The sequence below is a fragment of the Coptis chinensis genome, chromosome 2 (assembly GCF_015680905.1).
Source record: "Coptis chinensis isolate HL-2020 chromosome 2, ASM1568090v1, whole genome shotgun sequence".
Lineage (NCBI taxonomy): Eukaryota > Viridiplantae > Streptophyta > Magnoliopsida > Ranunculales > Ranunculaceae > Coptis > Coptis chinensis.
Window position 1 is genome coordinate 83250775 of NC_141457.1, and position 18892 is coordinate 83269666.

General features: G+C 37.5%; 1 protein-coding gene and 1 long non-coding RNA gene across 2 annotated transcripts; both read right to left on the reverse strand.

Annotated features, from left to right (window-relative positions):
* Nucleotides 1-1930: 1930 nt before the first annotated feature.
* On the reverse strand, nt 1931-2788 carry LOC147518346 (uncharacterized). Its single transcript, XR_015214045.1, has 3 exons — nt 2742-2788; nt 2527-2663; nt 1931-2246 (listed from the first exon to the last, which is right to left on the reverse strand). It is a non-coding gene; the product is annotated as an uncharacterized LOC147518346 (long non-coding RNA).
* A 518-nt stretch (nt 2789-3306) lies between these two features.
* LOC147518347 (uncharacterized) lies at nt 3307-10035 on the reverse strand. Its single transcript, XM_086593892.1, has 13 exons — nt 9968-10035; nt 9073-9181; nt 7894-8022; nt 7724-7804; nt 5902-6001; nt 5738-5808; nt 5565-5634; nt 5391-5443; nt 5033-5126; nt 4653-4744; nt 3902-3964; nt 3664-3774; nt 3307-3474 (listed from the first exon to the last, which is right to left on the reverse strand). The coding sequence occupies exons 2-13, from the start codon at nt 9127-9129 to the stop codon at nt 3424-3426; spliced, it is 972 nt and encodes a 323-aa protein (XP_086450018.1). The 5' UTR covers nt 9130-9181; nt 9968-10035; the 3' UTR covers nt 3307-3423.
* Between the last annotated feature and the right edge of the window lie 8857 nt (nt 10036-18892).

Genomic DNA, 18892 nt, shown 5'->3' on the forward strand with positions numbered 1-18892 from the left:
CATGCTGAATCTCTTCAACACCTTCTCAATGTAGCTTTCTTGAGAAAGCCACAGCTTCCCACTCTTTCTGTCACGAGTGATCCACATCCCAAGTATCTGCTTTGATTGATCCAAATCCTTCATCTTAAATGACTTACTTAAGTCTTTCTTCAGCTCGGATATCTTGTTGATGTTCGGGCCAACTATCAACATGTAATCCACATACAACAAAAGCACTATGAAATCCCCATCTAGAAATTTCTGAACAAATACACAATGATCGGAAGCAGACTTCTTGTATCGTTGCTTCTCCATAAATGAATCAAACTTTATGTACCACTACCTCGGTGCTTGTTTCAACCCATACAAACTCTTTATCAGCTTACATACTAGGTGCTCCTTGCCTTTGACCTCAAACCCCTCTGGCTGGTCCATGTAGACATCTTCTTCAAGGTCTCCATGAAGAAAAGATGTCTTGACATCTAGTTGCTCAACCTCTAGGTTCATACTTGCGGTCATACCCAATACCATCCGGATAGAAGTCATCTTCACTACAGGAGAGAAAATCTCATCAAAGTCAATTCCTTTCCTTTGACCAAATCCCTTTACTACAAGGTGAGCTTTGTGCCTTGGGTGTGGATTGTTCTCCTCATGCTTGACTTTGTAAATCCACTTATTCTTTAGAACTTTTCTTCATGTCGGTTTCTCAACTAACTCATAAGTGTGATTCTTATGCAAAGAATCCATCTCGTCATGCATGGCCTTCAACCACTTCTCTTTGTTTGTACCTTCAAGAGCCTCTTGATAGTACATAGGTTCTCCACCATCAGATAGTAAAATATACGCATGTGGTGGATACCTAGTTAAAGCTAGTCTCTCTCTGTCTAACCTCCTTGCCCCATCTGCTGGTGCCTCAGAAGGATTCACTTCTGCTTGCTCTGGTGGTGGTTCATGCATTTTATCTGCATCTTCTATACCAGTAGGTTCTATCCCATCATGAGCAATAAGATTCTCATCATGAGCTTCAAACTCATGGTTCTCTGTATTCTCAATGCCTTCTGCACGTTCCACAGTAGGAACTTCTAGTTCTAAATCAACAAGATCATTAATGAATGTCTGTAGCTTCTCACCCTCCTCAAAGTCTGCTATGATTTGGTCTTCCAAAAACACAACATCTCAACTTCGGATTACCTTTTTGTTAATTGGATCATAGAGTTTGTAACCAAACTTTTCATCTCCATAACCCAGAAAAATGCACTGCTTGGCTTTGTCATCAAGCTTGGATCTCTCATCCTTCGGAATATGCACAAATGCCCTGCACCCAAATACCCTAAAGTATCCATAATCAACATCTCTGCCTGACCATACTCTCTTTGGATAGTCACTATTCAGAGGCTTCGATGGCGATAGGTTGATCACATGCACGGTTGTACGCATTTCTTCTACCCAGTAGGTCACTACCAAAAGAATGACTTTACCCGACTGACTATGGCTGTCGCGAAAGGTATTACCCGACAGACCAAAACTGCCGCAAGACCGTCGGAAAATGCTCGGTCGGCATAGGCTTCTGACAGTTTTTATTGGTCAAAACAGGCCGTCGGGGTTGAGGATCTTTGCCGATGGACATTCCTGCTGTTAAAAACCGTCGGATATGCCAGCTGTCAAAAACCGTCGAATAGTTGCTGCTGTAAAAAACCGTCGGATATTCCTGCTACTAAAATCCGTTGGATATTTCGGCTATTAAAAATCGTTGGATAGTTCTGCTATTATAAACCGTCGGTTAGACCAGCTGTCACCAGCCGTTAGATATGCCAACTGCTAGCCGTCGGGTAGTTTGCTACTAGACAGTTTTTATCCGTCGAGTATTAGTTCTTTATTTTTAAAAAAAATATTTTTTATAATAATTGTTTCAGGTATCCCAACATTACATTCTTGCAAGTTCCCACTCAAATGCTACGAACGCCAATGTATTCATAAAAAAAAAACAAGAATAAGACATGTCGTTCACTAAGTATACATATTACTTCCTTCAGAAACCAAAAATCAGCACCACGTACACCATCTATCTAGCAACCAGTCCTAGTAATCTCTAGTACCATTACTTACAACAAACATACTCAAAAAAACAAAATAGATGAAGTTTGCATATCCCACACAATAGATTACTCATACTACAACCTTGATTCAACCCTTCAACAAAATCACTAAGGTCCAAAGCGTCTCACCAAATTGGTAATCCATTTGCCAAGATCTTGAAGTGAGTTTTGCTGACCAAAAAAATGAAGAAGAAGAAGAAGATCATGAAGTACTCTCTTAGGAACTAGAAATAATTCTAGCTGTTTTATTCTAGCTATAAGTACCTAAAAATACCCAAATAAAAACTCCCAGCCCATGAAAATACCCAAACAAAAACACGTGCTAGAAGAATGTAAGAAACTTGCTAATCAAAATAGAATCAAAAGCCTTGAGTTTGAATGTAAGAAACTTGCTAATCAAAACAGAATAAAAAACACGTGCTGGAAGAATGTTTGAAGTTTGCACACTAACCAAAACAGAATCAAAAGCCTTAAGTTCTATTTGTAAGCCCCTCAAGGCGTCCTTGAACAACTGCATGCCTATCTTGAATTTTGAAGAGCCATCTGTGTTATAATAGCTTGTAGCTTTGTTCCCACTCCTAAGATTGCCTGCAAGCAGTTCAGGGGTGAGATTGAACTTTAGCACTAGTTAGGAAAGGTACTACCATAATACATAAAATTGCTCACAAGTAGAGGAAACACGGCTATCCCCAACAAAGCCTGCCATCCTGGAAATAACAATATGATCCAATGAAAAGACTGCATCTTAAATTGAATTTGAATTGAGAATATAAATAACCAGAAAAATGTTTGATTAAAGGCGTGAGCTCACCAAAGAACACATTCGGAAGCAAAAATACCACAACCGAAGGCCATAGCAAAGGATTTGTTGACATCATGGAGCGATTCTGAAATTAAAATGCATAATTAGAAATCCATTATAAAAAAACCAACACAACTAGAAAAGTTTCGATATAACCACAACCGGTAATGTCATACCTAATTCCAACAACTATCTTGAAATCGTCTTCTAATGACCTTTTGATATATTTTTGAAAGTTAAACTTACTTCGGGGATAAATGAACCTATAAGAATAAAAAGTTAGCACAATACAAAACAAAATGAAGGAATCGGCGATTTGTTGTAGGCAAAAACTCACACTAATGAATCCATGACGATAGCCGGTAGTCGGACTTGCGTCTGATGATCTGAAAAACAAAACTGCCAAAAGAAAGCACCCTAGAAAAAGTCACAGGAAAAAGTCAGCCAATTTCATAGCTAAAACTAGTAGTAGTCTAAAACTTGGTCAAAACATAAGTAATGAGAATCAAACTTAGCATTTCTTTGAAGCCACCAAAACAGTTCACTTTAGTTGATGCCAATTGCAAAACTCATCAAATCAAGTAAAACCAAAGGATTCTAATACACGAAAAGTTCAATTGGTTCAGTTTCAAGTTTTTAATTGGCTAAAAGTCTGCAAGAAATAAATGGCCAGTGGAAAAAAAAAAAAAAAAAAAAAAAAAAAAAATCGTCGTGTGAAAAAGAAAGCATGGAACTAAAAGGATGACAATATGGTCGTCGTTGTAAAATATAGGCAGTAAAGTTTACCGGTGGTATGCCAGCTTGAAGAGAAAGCTCAGCCACTGCTAAAGCTGTTAGGGGCGTAAGTTCAGAGGGTTTGATAATTACTGTACAACCACAAGCTAGAGCAGGAGTGACCTGAAACAACATAAATAGAGAGCTTATGATCTTCAAAAAGGCATAAAGGCATCAAGCAAAAACAAAAAAGGTATCCATATTCAAAATCTCAAACTATATGCAAAATGGGTTAAACTAGAGAGTATACCTTGCAAGTGAACATTGCTAAAGGGAAGTTCCATGGTGTAATCGCTCCAACGACACCAACAGGCTATAGAAGAAGAATGATGCAAGACCTTTAATAAAGTAATAATAGATCCATATAGATAAGCTTCGAATTCAGTTAGAAAGCTTAAAAAATCCAGTTTAAAGGATGCAGGTGTACTGCATTCTTGCCTCCCTCTCTAGAGAATTCAAACTATGAGTGAAAATTAAGATTGTCACCAACAGTTTTTTGCATCTTCAGATCCTTGATTGAATGTCAAATAAGAGAATATCTAGTAAAAGGTATTTGAATACTACTACCTTACTACTAAAATTTCCATAAGAGCTACATTCCATGGTAAAGAGAATTATAGCAACGCAATAGATAAATTATGAACAGTTTATGACTCAGAATATACTCTGTTACTGTATCAAAGCAATATTAATTGTGTACTATGACCAGCAAGCAACATGTCAAGGTGGCTTTCTAGTGTTGATTGATGCATTTAAAACAAATGCCTAGTGCAGGGAAAATGGGAAATACAAAAGAAATAGGATTTCGTAGTACAGAAAAAGGACCAAGACATTCTAAGTATACTTCCGGCTTGCAGTGAATGTTGGGACATTTAGTTCACATGTAGACATAGCTTCAATTTTTACAGATAAAGCAAGGGGTGCTACAGCCATAGAAGGAGCATGGACTTGGACACTAGGTTCTAGTCGTAAAACCTTTCAAAAGATAATATAAGGCAAACCTCAAAATTTTCTAAACAATTAGCTGCTTTGTAAGCCTCCTGAGCTTTTGAAATGGGTGTATTCAGACCTTCAAGAGGACAACGAGGATATTCTGCACATGTGCATTTCAAATATATATATATATATATATATATATATATATATATATATATATATATATAATAATAATAATAATAAGAATCTGAGGTTACGATGTTGCGGCTACAATCCATTGGGGCTAAAGTTCCCATGGTTATCAACCATCGAAATTTGATATGAGAGCGAGAATCATGTTTTTATGGTTAAAATTTGATATGAGGACAGATTAATTATATAGCTAAATGTATGTTGATGACTGGAGCTTGATACAAAAAGAAAAACAAACAAGAGAAAGTCATACCATTCAAAATTAGAAGAGGGTGTGGTGCAATGGCTGGGATTGTGTCAGGTGAATCGAACTTGGATGCTAGACCAGGAGCTATCCTATCCCAAACCTGCTCAAAAGTAGGGCTCGTCATTTTCATCACAGTTACATGGTGAAAAATGACAAAGCTGGAAAATTTTGAGATAGGTTGCACAAGGTACAAAATATAACTGCCCTTCAAGCCATGAAGCATATACCGCATCATAAACGAAATGCCCATCTCCAAAGAGAAATAAGAACTTCTAATGGATAGGAATACCTCAAATGAAGGAGGATGGAATAAAGAGAGGAATGTACTTCTAGATAGCAAATACAGATTTTTAATGCTACTAACCTTTTCCACCACTTCTTTATCCAGGTTGTTCTTCCTAATCTCGACCGCAGCTTCTGCAACCATGCATGCATTCCTGCGGCAAAAGAATTATCATATTCTCCCTTGGTGCAAATACAGAATTATCATGATTTGTTAATATTTTTCTTTCTCTGCTTGTGATACTGGTGAGTTCACCTGTAAAGACAGGCTTTATATTGTCCACTCGAGCGTGCCATTTGTCATTATCTATAGCCCATCTAAATCCCTACAATCATTTGACATATCCGTTAGCTTCTTTTGATACATAGTGCAATTTTTAGCAATCATTTCCTATTCACATGAGACGTCAAAACTATCGCTTGTGGCACCTGAACACCAATTATTGGGACAACCACTGCATACCGAGTATCCACAAAAGCAGCAAACCATGCATGCATTCCTACGGCAAAAGAATTATCATATTCTCCCTTGGTGCAAATTACTGAAACATTGCAAGTTAAATTTCCATTAGTACAAGTCTTATTTAACTGACCTCCAAGGGATTCACCAGTAATCCTGATCTTAGAATGGTCTATATCCTCTCTTTCTGTAAGGTAATCAACCAGTTTTATCAGATCCCATACCTGCCACAACTATTTCTTTAATAGAGAGCTCTTCATAAACCACAATAGCAGAACACTGGCCAATATGATCTGACAGTAATTTGCACCTCCAAAAATGACATAACTACAACAAGTACAGGTAAGGCATCACAAATTTAAACAGGACATGTTGATGGTATGGTCTGGTGGAATTCCTCCCAGTGGAAGTCTAGTTCACGAAAAATAATAAACTAAAAACAATTGATAATGCAACATTAGCTATTCCTTCTTTAGTGCTCAGTTTTTCTCTTCAATTAAGTCATGCAAGTGAACTCATTAAATAAGCTTCTGACTAGTGTCCAACTCTCCACTTCTATGGACTACAAAGTTATGGAAAGGCAGGATTCTCAATTGCTGTTGGAGATCAAGTTGTTCCAAGAGTAAACTCTTCAATATAAAACTAGAGAGCTATCAGTTCAATGAACGAACAAGCTATGAATGCTGGAAAGCATGAAGACATAGGCATATGACGAAAAAGAAGAGGGGAAAACCATGAAAGCCTGAATATCAAGTAGAAACATAAGGTATTGTCTCCCATTGATAAAAGAAAAATGATACTAATTATGTGGTCGCATTTAACAAGTTATCGGAAGAAATAATATGGTAGAAATCAAGAGTCAGTCTGTCAGAGTGTTGATGGAAAGATTATAACATTTTATTTTATGAAGGAGAATTACATCTAAATTCCTATTGGTTTGCACTTGCAAAGGGAAGATGGTATGGGGATAACCGTTTACCCCAGGAACTGGATGGAATCAACATTAGAAAGATCCTCAAAACTGAATGGGCCCTGCCAAACCTCTGCCCTCCTCTTGGGTGATAACTCTTGACCTTAGCATGATTTTCAAAACGGTAAGGTAAAGCTCTCCTTACACCACAAGGAAATATATTGTATTAATTACTAAGAATGAATGACTTGAATTGCTTCTTGGCATCTATTCTGGACACGAACAGTCATAGATTACTTCTCATGTAAGGGTTAGATACAAAAGTTTACACTACGACCAACATGATGGAACTTAAAATCACTATTTACATCTTACTCTATAGAGCATATGAGCTGTATCACTGTATGACTGTCTCTAAACACTCTCGTGAACAACATAATCTCAAAGCAAAGCCGGTCTAGGGATGTGTGATCAAAAGCAATAGGAAATATGGAAACTCAATTTACAACTTCTAAAACATGACGAGATTGGGTCAATCAAAATAACAATTCCACAGAAAGATATATAATTAGCATAAAAAAACAATAATTTACATCCAAAATGAGAAAAATTAAGGACGAATACTAAAAAGAGCCTGTAAAATGGGATTGGGGCGATCACAACATAAATATTCAACAGATAAAATAGAATCTCTAGCTCTAGTACCACATACATACATCACAAACCGTCTGCAAACATTAGAAGTAATTCCAAATATGTATATCCAAAAAAAGGAAGAGGAATTAGACTTGATCAAGTATAAAGTTAACAAAATGCAAAGTGGCCATTTCCATCTCAATAATGGACGTCATCTGAAATTCAGAAACATGTGTCTTTAGTTCAAAAATTAAGCAGACACTCCATTACTCCGTTGGAAAATGCCATTGTACATAAACATCAATAGAAAACATATAATCAGATACATCAGGAAAACATCCAGTACATATTATGCATATAAACAATTTTTTGTCAAAACAGGAAAATGAAAGGATATACGTACATCTCAGTATGTGGTTATATGTGCAGCTCGTTCACCATGATAGCGAGAATCAATTGCAATAGCAATATATCCCCTAGAAGCGTATGCCTTGAAACAATGAGAAAATATCACGATGTTGCACATATGTAGAACGTAAATGACTAGAAGATTTCTAAGGACAAATACAGTGTTACTACCTCGAGCAATGGCCGCAGCCATTCCTTGCATTTGTGTGTGCTATGCAAAAAAACTATAGCTGGCCTCTTTTGTTGCTTGCTTTCTTTCATGCTCAGAGTTAATACTGGGAGGTGTCCTTGCTCACTGGCCTATTTAAGAAAATGGACAATAAATGTTATGACACAGTCCAAAGAATTTGTTACTTGCATAGTTTTAAACAGGAAAAGTTGTTCCTAGTCCGAATATATCATGTACTCAGAGTGTGGGATACTCGACACTACCTGATACCCAAATAATTATTGCAGAAGGTGAAAAAATTTGTTTCTTTTTTCATCTAAATCTCTAAACACTTTCTCTTCCTTCTAATGAGTTATGCTCCACATTTTCCTCCAAATTTATTCAGAACTAAGGTATGCAAATGAATATTTATTTTTCTTTTTCTTTTATATCTTTCTTTACTCAACAAGGACTTGGTTGCCAACCAATTTCGATGAGTAGAGTGACTTAATTGTAGTTGTGAAGGAATCATAAGTAATACATTGGGCACTCCTGTCAAAATAACTCAGCTTAAGACGAACTGAAAACAAGTACATATTCTTTCCAATAGCTTAATGATCTCTACACTCATTAAGACCCTTTCTGAGGCAGGGCCACCCAAGACCTAGATACTCTAATAGAAGACCATCAGTTCCCCAATCAATCCTACCTATTTTATTTGTGAGTAATAACAAGCTAACGATAATCTTATTCTAATACCCTGAACAAGATTTTTACCCGATTAGCTAGTGCCTTATCAAAATAAAGAAAAGGAAAAAACAAAGGTGAAAGTTAGCTTGTGCGTGACTGCCAGAGGGTAGAAAACTTAAAAGCTAAAGTGATGTAAGGAACAATTGTCTTTTCTATTCATCTTCCTGGCAGAAATAGTTGAGAGTTTGATTGCTCAAAAAATAATTTCCAGAAATAAATCGAGCAAATGAGAATGCAATCTATTTTATTATCCCACCTAAAAAAAGAAAAGAAAAATCTGAACCAAGATTTTCCCATCAACTATAAAAAGTTAAAAACCATAAAGGTTACTGTTGGGAAAATGGTGCAGAGGTGTCTTGACGAGTTTTCTCTTTTTCTTAATTTATTTTATTTGTCCATGAGGAGTTAAACTGGGATAGATGGAAAAGGAAAACACATCGACGCAACCTGACCTTTTCATCCAAAAAGTAGAATGCATTATAAGCTGAGAATCTGGTGCAGCTTTTCATCTCAGAATCTCCACATGTGGCAAAAAAATGCAACTTGGCAAGTCCTGCTGCCCTGATGCAAATAATCCACACATAAAATTGAGAAACTACTATTAGTATGTGATTAAGTACAACTTTTATCATAAACAGTTGGAATTTCATCCTAAACTCGTTCAACTTTGAATGCCGCAGTTAACATGTTATCTATGGCATAAAAATAAGAATTCTAAGTTCAACAAAGAATCATATGAGTGTCCTCTCACTAAGTTTTCTTATGAGATAGAGGAAAATTATCTACAAATTATATGAAGAAGGCCCTGCTAGTACACTAGTGAATCCCACATGGGAAAACAACGAGGAAAAACAAAAAACCACAGAAGAAAAAAGAAAAAGGACCTAGGGAGTTAAATACTAACAAGTTCTCATTATTTACAAATTTCATAACCATCATGTTCGAAGGATAGAGACTACAGAATTAAGTTTCAGTTGTATTGTTGAGAGTGAGTCAAGGGTGAGCTCAAAGGTTTAGCATAGATGATTAGGAAAAATTGTAGATAAAGAATTCTTCCTCCTCAACAATTACTGGGTGCTACTATAGAACTCAAATGATCTCGAGGATGAGGGTATCCATTCTGTACATTCAATAGGACTTTGACACCCATTATGTGCATTCGATAGCACTTTGACATACACATTGCAGTCTAAACCTTATTTGTTCTTTTATATTGTCCCGTGCACTGTTTTGGTTCATACAGGTATACTCATTTTTTATTCATACTCTGAGGAAGTAAGACACATTCAAAGTTGGTAGGTCGTCAAGGCCAATTGAAAATGAGGTTGAGCGGTTAGGTCATCTTACCTCAGACTCACTTAGAAGCTTAATTTGGTGCCCTTTTCCAAATGCATTCACCACATTAGTTGATTCCTACAAAAATAATAATCAAAAGCCGAGGTGAGTCCAACTTCGTAATGAATATCACAAACTAAACCACATCTAAACAAAAGTAAAACTTTCAAGAAAAGTAAAACCTTAGAGTAAGTATGACTAAACAACCTAAAAGTAAAACCTTTCGTTGAAAATCCTGTCTAGACCTTACTATGACATTTGCTCAGTTAATTTGCACATAAATAAATATTAAATATTTTATTTTAGCTTCCTATCTACAGATTATAAGATAACAATATACAAGCTGAACGCACTAATACAATATTTTCTTATAACATTTTAATTTAGCAATATACAACCGGTTCTAGGTAGCTTAGAGTGAGCTAGCATGCATCTCATCCTCTCTACAATAGTACGGTTCATTCTCTCTGCTAATTCATTCTGTTGCGGTGTCTTAGGAACGGTATGCTCATGACAAATCCCATGACTCTGGCAATACTCTTCAAATGGCCCAATATACTCACCCCCATTATCTAAGCAAATGCACTTCAACAACTTCCCAGTCTCTCTTTCCACCATGCTGTGGAATTTCTCAAACATGCCAAGTACTTCATCCTTGGTCTTCAGACCATATGCCCATACCTTTCTTGATGCATCATCAATGAAGGTCACAAAGTATAAAGCTCCCCCGTGGGACTTCACTTTTATAGGACCACATAAGTCTATGTGCACTAGTTCAAGGACATTGTCCTTTCTGTGAGACGAAAATCTTTGGAAAGACACCCTGTATTGTTTTCCTACCAAACAGTGAGTACATGTATTTAAATATGTACCTTTGATGTTTGGCAAGACCTTTTGCTTAGCAAGAACTTTCATCCCTTTTACGCCCATATGACACAATCTCTTGTCCCACAGTTTGGAGGAAGCTTATTCTTCTGCCGCATTCACTTCTACTTTACACAAACTAGCCTGTGTTTTGTAAAGAGAGCAAGTTTTTTTCCCTCTGGCTGCTGCAATGGAACCTCTGCTCAGTTTCCATACCCCGTTATCAAATGAGTTTACAAAGCCACGTCATCTAACTTCCCTGCCGAAATTAGGCTTAGCCGAATGTCAGGGACATGTGTTACATCCTTAAGTGTCAAGGTGTAGCCGACATTGGTTTCTATATGAATATCACCAATGCCTATAATCTTTGAGACTCCACTGTTACCCATCTTCACTTCACCATATTCACCACAGCTGTAGGTAGTGAAGAATCCCCTGTGCGGTGTGACGTGATAGGATGCTCTTGTATTTATCACCCACTCTGTATCATGGCCTGATGTACTAAGACAACATACACCATAATCTGACACAATTCCCACTAGATCATCGACTAGTGCGGTAGTATCTCTGCCTGTGTTTCCGTTCCTCTACACCATGTCTTCATGTACACAGTTATTCTTCTCATCCCTCTTCAGTGTTCTGCACTCATACCTGAAGTGACCCTTGGTGGCACAATAGTAACATTGCCTCTATGCCTTAGGAGTTGTAGCTTCACCCCTAGATTTACTTCTGTCATCACCTCTAAAACGAGATGGTTTTCTGTTTCTACCTCTTCCCCGTTTCTCTGTGACAAAGATCTCTATAACACCCCGTGTTTTACTTTTACTTTTCATAGTACCATAATAGTAATAATAATAATAATATATAAAACAAAAATAGGATAGATATTAGTAAGGATAGAAAACCGAGTATGGTTAAGAGATAAACCTTCCTTCCTTGTTTTTAGGGGGGTTTGAAAAAAAACAAAAAAGAGTTAGCACGGAGTTTTTAAAAAAGGACAGAAAAGTGATACACAGAGAGAAAAAAAAAAAAAAAAGAGTTTTACTGAGAGAGGAAAAAAAGGGTTTTTTGATAGATAGTTAATAGTTGGAGCTAATCACGGGTGAGTAGTTATATATATTTCTTTTAAATCTAATTCACCGAAACAAAGAAAAAGACTTTACTCTCGGAGTTTTCTGCTCCATTTTTGTTCTGCTTATTCTTCTCGCGCTAGTTTTTCTTGTCCTGCCTATTGTTAAACTAGTTAAATGTTATATATGGTTTTCTTAAATAATGAAATTTATTGGACTGTTGAAACTCTGTTATGTGCATTAATGTCTGTGCAAGCCTAGAGAACAAAGAATTGTCGTGCATATGATTTGAACTTGTATAATAGGTATAATGTTATTGTTTTGAGTTGTTGGTTGATGTCGGAGAATTAAGGCGTTGTTATGTTGGTTGATTGGTTGATTGGGTGGGTGTTGTGATGGAAGGAGGCGTTAATGGCGTCGAACGCCATTGGTGAGCAGTGAGGGTTTTGGGGTTTTGAGTATACCCTATAGTTTTGGTTGTTGATGGGGATCAATACCCAACAGTTTGGTGGTGATTGTAGCTGGACAGTGGTGCGGAGGAAGCTTCGACAGGTGTTAATGGTGGCACGATTGAGTTTTGGAGCAGCGAGGGTTTTGAGTTTTGATGGTATCAAATTGTTGGTTTTTTCGTCATGATAAAAACCGCTGGGATGAATGGGGAGGAGGAGGAGAATTGGTGGTCGGAATTCGGGTTGGAACGTGGTGGAGGAGAGCTGGTGAGGAAGGAAGACGAACCTGGTTCAGTTTCTAATTTGGTTGGGCCTTGGGCTGAAGTTGGTTAGTTTAGTTGTTGGGCCGATTTTCTTTTATTTTGTGGGATTGGTCTTTTTAGTTATGTGGATCTGGTTAACATTATTTGAATATTTTGTTTGAGTCATGGGCTTGGCTAGTTAGGTCTGAACTATGACCTTAGTCATGAGCCCATGAGCCATACACATTTACCTTAGCCATGACATGAACTATGACCTTAGCCATGAACCCTGGCTAGGACCATAAACCTGTTGAACATGGAAATGACATGTTGACTTTGACCTTGACCTTGACCATTGACCGTTGATCATTGACGGTGGAATGTTAACTTTTTCCATATTTTCACATATTTAATTTTATGGACAAATGTAATAGTAAAATGTTGTTGAAAATTGTATAACCTTGTTTGTCATTATCTAATTAAGATTTGACGTGAGTAGTGTGTAAAACATATAAATATTGGCACGTAACAAGAGGAGAATTCTTATAAGACTTAGATATATACATTTTTTATGAGAATTAAACTACATATGGACTTAGATTCATGGACTTTAGTATTGGGCTTTTGATGGTTGATCAGTTTGACTTGACTTGTGATTTGGACTCGAATAATTATGCATGATATTTGGAAATGAGATTTTATGACTGATGATGTCATATGCTAGGTGGGCATTTATTGAATGTGCCATAAATGGCCTGTTAGCGTTATAAAGGGGTATTCATTGACTGTGCCATGAATGACCTGGGTATTCATTAAATGTGCATGAATGACCAGATTGTTTGGACTGCCCTAGAGAGGAACTAAGGTATTCGCCTTGCGGGTTAGTTGTATTCCTTGAGTGTACGAGAATGTAGGGTTGGGTATTCCTTGAATGTGACAGGAATGACCCAGGGCATTCATTGAATGTGCCATTAATGACCTGACTTTTATGCCATAAGAGGCTTGGTTTTATGAGCATTAAAAATCCATAGATGGCTGTGACTCACAAGTACGAGTTTACAAGAGGGATATATGATGTTTTATGCGAGACAAATAAGATTAAGAGCTACGTAAGGCTTGATTCCAATCTTGAAAGATTTGGATATGTAGGCAGCTTTGAGCAAAAGTGCAGCCACCATATTACATATTACATATTAGTTTAGTGATAACTATGTGGTATCAATTAGACTTCAATGTCTTAAATGAGGTTTTGATTATGAATGGAAATTTGACTAGTTGAGCTAAATCCTTTTATTGTGATGTCTAACTCTGTTTTGCAGAGGGGTAGGATCCGTTAATCTTGTATGCAGGGACGTAAATATCCTACCCTAAGACGACGTGATGGCTTAAAGGTAAAGTGTATAAAACTCATATTTAAATAAGTTATTATATGTGTATTTAATGAATGGAATGTAAGTGGTTTTTATACTGTGAGTTAATTTTGGAAAAATAGGTTATTAGGGTTTCGTTTCATCTTGAGTTTTCAGATGATTGAATAGGGTGACGATTGAGATATTTATATCCTGGAAAATTCCCTATTTTAGATTTTCTGGAAATTTGGGGTGTGGCAATCTCTGAGTGAGAGGAGCTACCTTTTGAACTCCTTCTAGTCTCCTCATTCAACAAAGATGCGGTAGCCATCTCCATGGAAACGATTCCATCCTTGGCTGCTCCGTGTAGAAAGACTACTAACGTCTCCCAACTTTCGGGTAGAGATCCTAATAGAAACAAAGCCTCAAATTCGTCTCCCAAATTAATCTTCATCAAATACATCTGATTGATGGTATTCTATACTTCGTTAAGATGCTCAGACATTGAAGAACCTTCTTGGTACTTCGTGTTGGCAAACTTCTTAACAACCAGCACTTTGTTTCTGCCCGACTTCCTCTCATAGAGGTCTTCGAGTTTCTTCTACAAGCCAAAAGTTGTAGTCTCTTGGGATACATGGTGAAAGACACGTCGTCAATCCACTGTCGAATGTATCCAATTGCTTTTCTATCAAGCTTGCTCCACTCAGCCACAGCGACCGATTCCGATCTTTCTCCTCCATTCTCAATGGGTTGTGCCAAGTCCTTGCAATAAAGGAAGTCTTCCATCTTGGCTTTCCAAATGGTGTAGTTCTTCCTATTTAGACTCATCATGCGAGTGTTTACGGAATTGTCCATGTCTACAAGTTATTTAAACTCAAATCTTCTCTCAGGAGTTTTGTCAAACACCTTACGACCAAGATTTGGATAACACCTTAGGCTAATCGAACCAAAGCTCTGATTTCACTTGTTGGGGTTTAACACCGATACCAATCGATTCCCCACTACACAGATAACTTGAATTTGAACAATAACAACTCCAATCAACAATATAAATATTCCCTACAACCAAACTAACATGCCCAACTCGCTAAACAATTATTAACAACAAATAATAATGTAAAGCAGTAAAAGCAAAACACAACACAAATATATACCGTGGTTCGGCCAATGGTGCCTAGTTCCACAAGAGTTAGTTCTTATATAAAGTGGTAAGGAATATTATAATCACTCCTTTGCAGTCTCTCACTTTACTAGATCACTCCTCTCTCTTTACAGGCTTGTCTCTTTGTAAAAGTTATCTGTCAATCTTGATTGCTTTCAAGATTGGGTTTCTCTCTTTGTTCTTTTGTATTTTCGTGTCTCTTCTGAGTGTTAGGTTTTGCCAAAAACCCCAACCTATATTGTAAACTTGCGGTTCACCAAAAAATAAAATCCTGCCGAAAATAGGCATGGGTGCGGGGCGCGCCTTGGGCAAGGCCAAGTCGAGCGCACGGCGCCCTCAACGAGCTGGAGGTCGACCAAGGTATGGGCGCGGGGTGGGCCTTGGGCAAGGCCAAGTCGAGCGCGTGGAGCCCTCAAAGAACTAGAGGTCGACCAAGGCATGAGCGCGGGTTGCACCTTGAGCAAGACTGATAGGAGAGCGCACGCGCTCAGGCTTCTCCATGCAGCCTGTACTCTTTTTTCTCCTCATATAAGGGATAACTCCAACAGTCAAAAGTAATGTCCAATGCAGTATAGGTTTTGCACTGCAATTTTTGTTGGGGTTAATACCGAGACCAATCGATCTCCACTCCACATATAACTTGTAATATGATCAATAACAACTCCAGACTACGATCTAAACTTTCACTACAACCTGCCTAACATGCCCAACTCTCTAAACAACTATCAACAACAAATAATAATGCAAGAGAGTAAAACGCATACTACAACACAAGATGTAACGTGGTTTGGCCAATGATGCCTACTTCCACAAGAGCTAATCTTTTTATAAAGTGGGAATGATGATTACAATCACTCCTTTCAGTCTCTCACCTTACTAGATCACTCCTCTCTCTTTACAGGCTTTTCTTTGCAAAGGTTATCTCTCTCAATCTTGATTGCTCTCAAAATTGGGTTTCAATTTCATGACTTGTGTTGGCTTGGTCGTCGGCTTAGGTTTTCCAAAACCTTGATTTGTTTTTATACCAAAAACAAATTTCGCGATTACTGTAGCAAACTGCGAAAATAGACATTGGCACGGGCGAGCTTTAAGCAAGGCCAATTCGAAAGCATCGCGCTACCAGTGCTGTTCCATTTTCGGTAACATGAAGGGCGGACGCGTGCTTAGGCCACTCGAGCAGCATCGATCTTCTTCATGCAAACAAAACTTGATTTCTTATTCCTCATTCTCATGTGAGGGATAACTCCAACAATCTCCCCCTCCTGAACAGTGAGGAGGGATACCTCCATGCAATTTCCAAATCAACAGGAGGAGTGTGTTACCATTCCGGCGTTAGCACAGCAAACATCAAACTTACCTTTCGGTAAGACCTTGGTTATCATATCCAACCCGTTCTTGTTGGCATGAATCTTCTCAATGCACAAATGATTGTCTTTGAGTACTTCTCTAATCCAATGATAACACACGTGTATGTGCTTGGATCTAGAATGAAAACTCGGATTCTTGCTCAAATGGATAACGCTCTGACTGTCACATAGAACTACAAACTGTTTCTGCTTTATCCCTAGTTCATCGAAAAACCTCTTCATCCATAGCATCTCTTTGCAACCCTCAGTGCCTACAATATACTTTCGGCTTTTGTAGTGGAGAGGGCAACTGTCACACCCCGAATTTTGACAGAATTCGGAAAAAACATTATTTGTTCCCGACTCTTCGATCTCCGAGGTGTTAGGCACTCTCAACTTCCAAAAACCCATAAACAGTTTTAAATATGCGGATAATTAAAAACCAATAAAAATTTCAATTAAACAAATGTCCTCTTCATTACAAAAATTTACAAAAGAAAATACAAATAACTTTGTCTCAACAGAAACTCTATATCACCTCAAAGGAAAACAAAGCCTATCTTGAAATGCGACGCTAACGCAAACCACGAGCAGCAACCAATCTTCTTCAATACTAAACCTGTCAAGACTTATCAACTGTGTTCATTTAATGAACACACCCGATAAGCAAACATGCAAATCGGGTCAGCATTATAAACAATGCTGGTGTGAGTAGCCCTAAAATACAACATATACTTATACTAATATATACACAAACCATACGGCAGTTAGTTCCTCCACCGAGGCGCCTTAACTTTCCACGACTAATACAACATCTTTAAGTTCAATAACTAAGGCAGGTAGTTCCTCCCCTGAGGCGCCTTAACTTCCAACAACTAATACAACATACCATACGCATAATAAAAAGCATTTAGTTCCTCCACGAGGCGCCTTAGGTTCTAACTAAACTACTAACCAGCCAAACATATACAATCATCTATCTAGAGATATATCATTTACCAACATATTACCATAATTATATTAGTTTAGACTTTCTTTGCGTGTCCCTAAAATTCACGTCGTATCTATGTCTTACTTAGTTTCCCTGGCTACCACAATCGCTACCCAACGCCGAATATGTACATCCACATGCCTCCCCTTATATAATGTATCACTCGTATGCGTAACCACCCCGGGCGGGATCTTTGCGACACCGTAAATCCTCACACGGAAGCCATTATATAAGTAATGCCCCTATTCGGCATAAAATATCACGCATCTCGTTCTATTTTGCGAACGGAATAATCAAGCCACTATTCGGCTACGATTGCCCAACACATGGGTCAATCAACATCTCATATATATACAACATCTTATATATCAACATCTTATATATCAAGCCACTATTATTCGCGACGATTGCCCAACACATGGGTCAATCAACATCTCATATATATACAACATCTTATATATCAACATCTTATATATCAAGCCACTATTCGGCTACGATTGCCCAACACATGGGTCAATCAACATCTCATATATATACAACATCTTATATATCAAATCGCACACAGGCGGATCACATGAGTTGTGGTAGTCAGGTTCTAGGATTTTCGTTACGTAATTTATTCAGGTGTCATACATTTATGACTCATAAACATTCCACTATATCACGTGCAGGTCAATTACCTTATTGCACTAAGCCACAATATTTAGAAATATCTCGATTCTATCTAATAACCAATTTCATTCTTTCACGTGCCAATATATTATTGTACTACGCCACAAACCCGTGGGAAAATATCTACACATATTATACTACGTCATAGTAGCATCTTACATATAAAATAATAAAGCTTTTATACATCTATGTCTCCAAAACTATTGCATTCAATATATATATCCCAACATATTACATAGTGTCACAATATCAACGTCAAATCTTAATTAGATAATGACAACCAAATTTATATCAGCTTCCACAGCATTTCAACATTTGATTTGTCCATACAATTTACGACATAAAATGTAGCACAATTAAACAGTCTACAGTCCACAATCAAAGCCCAATATATATATATATATATATATGTTTTACACACTACTCACGTCAAATCATAATTAGATAATGACAAACAACGTTATATAATGTTCGACAACATTTTATTATTACAATAGTCCATAAAATCAAATATGAGAAAAACTGAAAAAAGTCAACAGTCAATGGTCAAAGTCAACACATCATGGTCAACATGTCATGGTCAAAGTCAACATGCCATGGTCAAAGGTCAAAGTCAACCATCAATGGTCAAAGTCAACACGTCATGGTCAACATGTCATGGTCAAAGTCAACATGCCATGGTCAAAGGTCAAAGTCAACCGTCAATGGTCAACGGTCAAAGTCAAAGTCAAACTATTGTTTCTATGTTCAACAGGTTCATAGTCATAGCCATGGTTCATGGCTAAGGTCAAA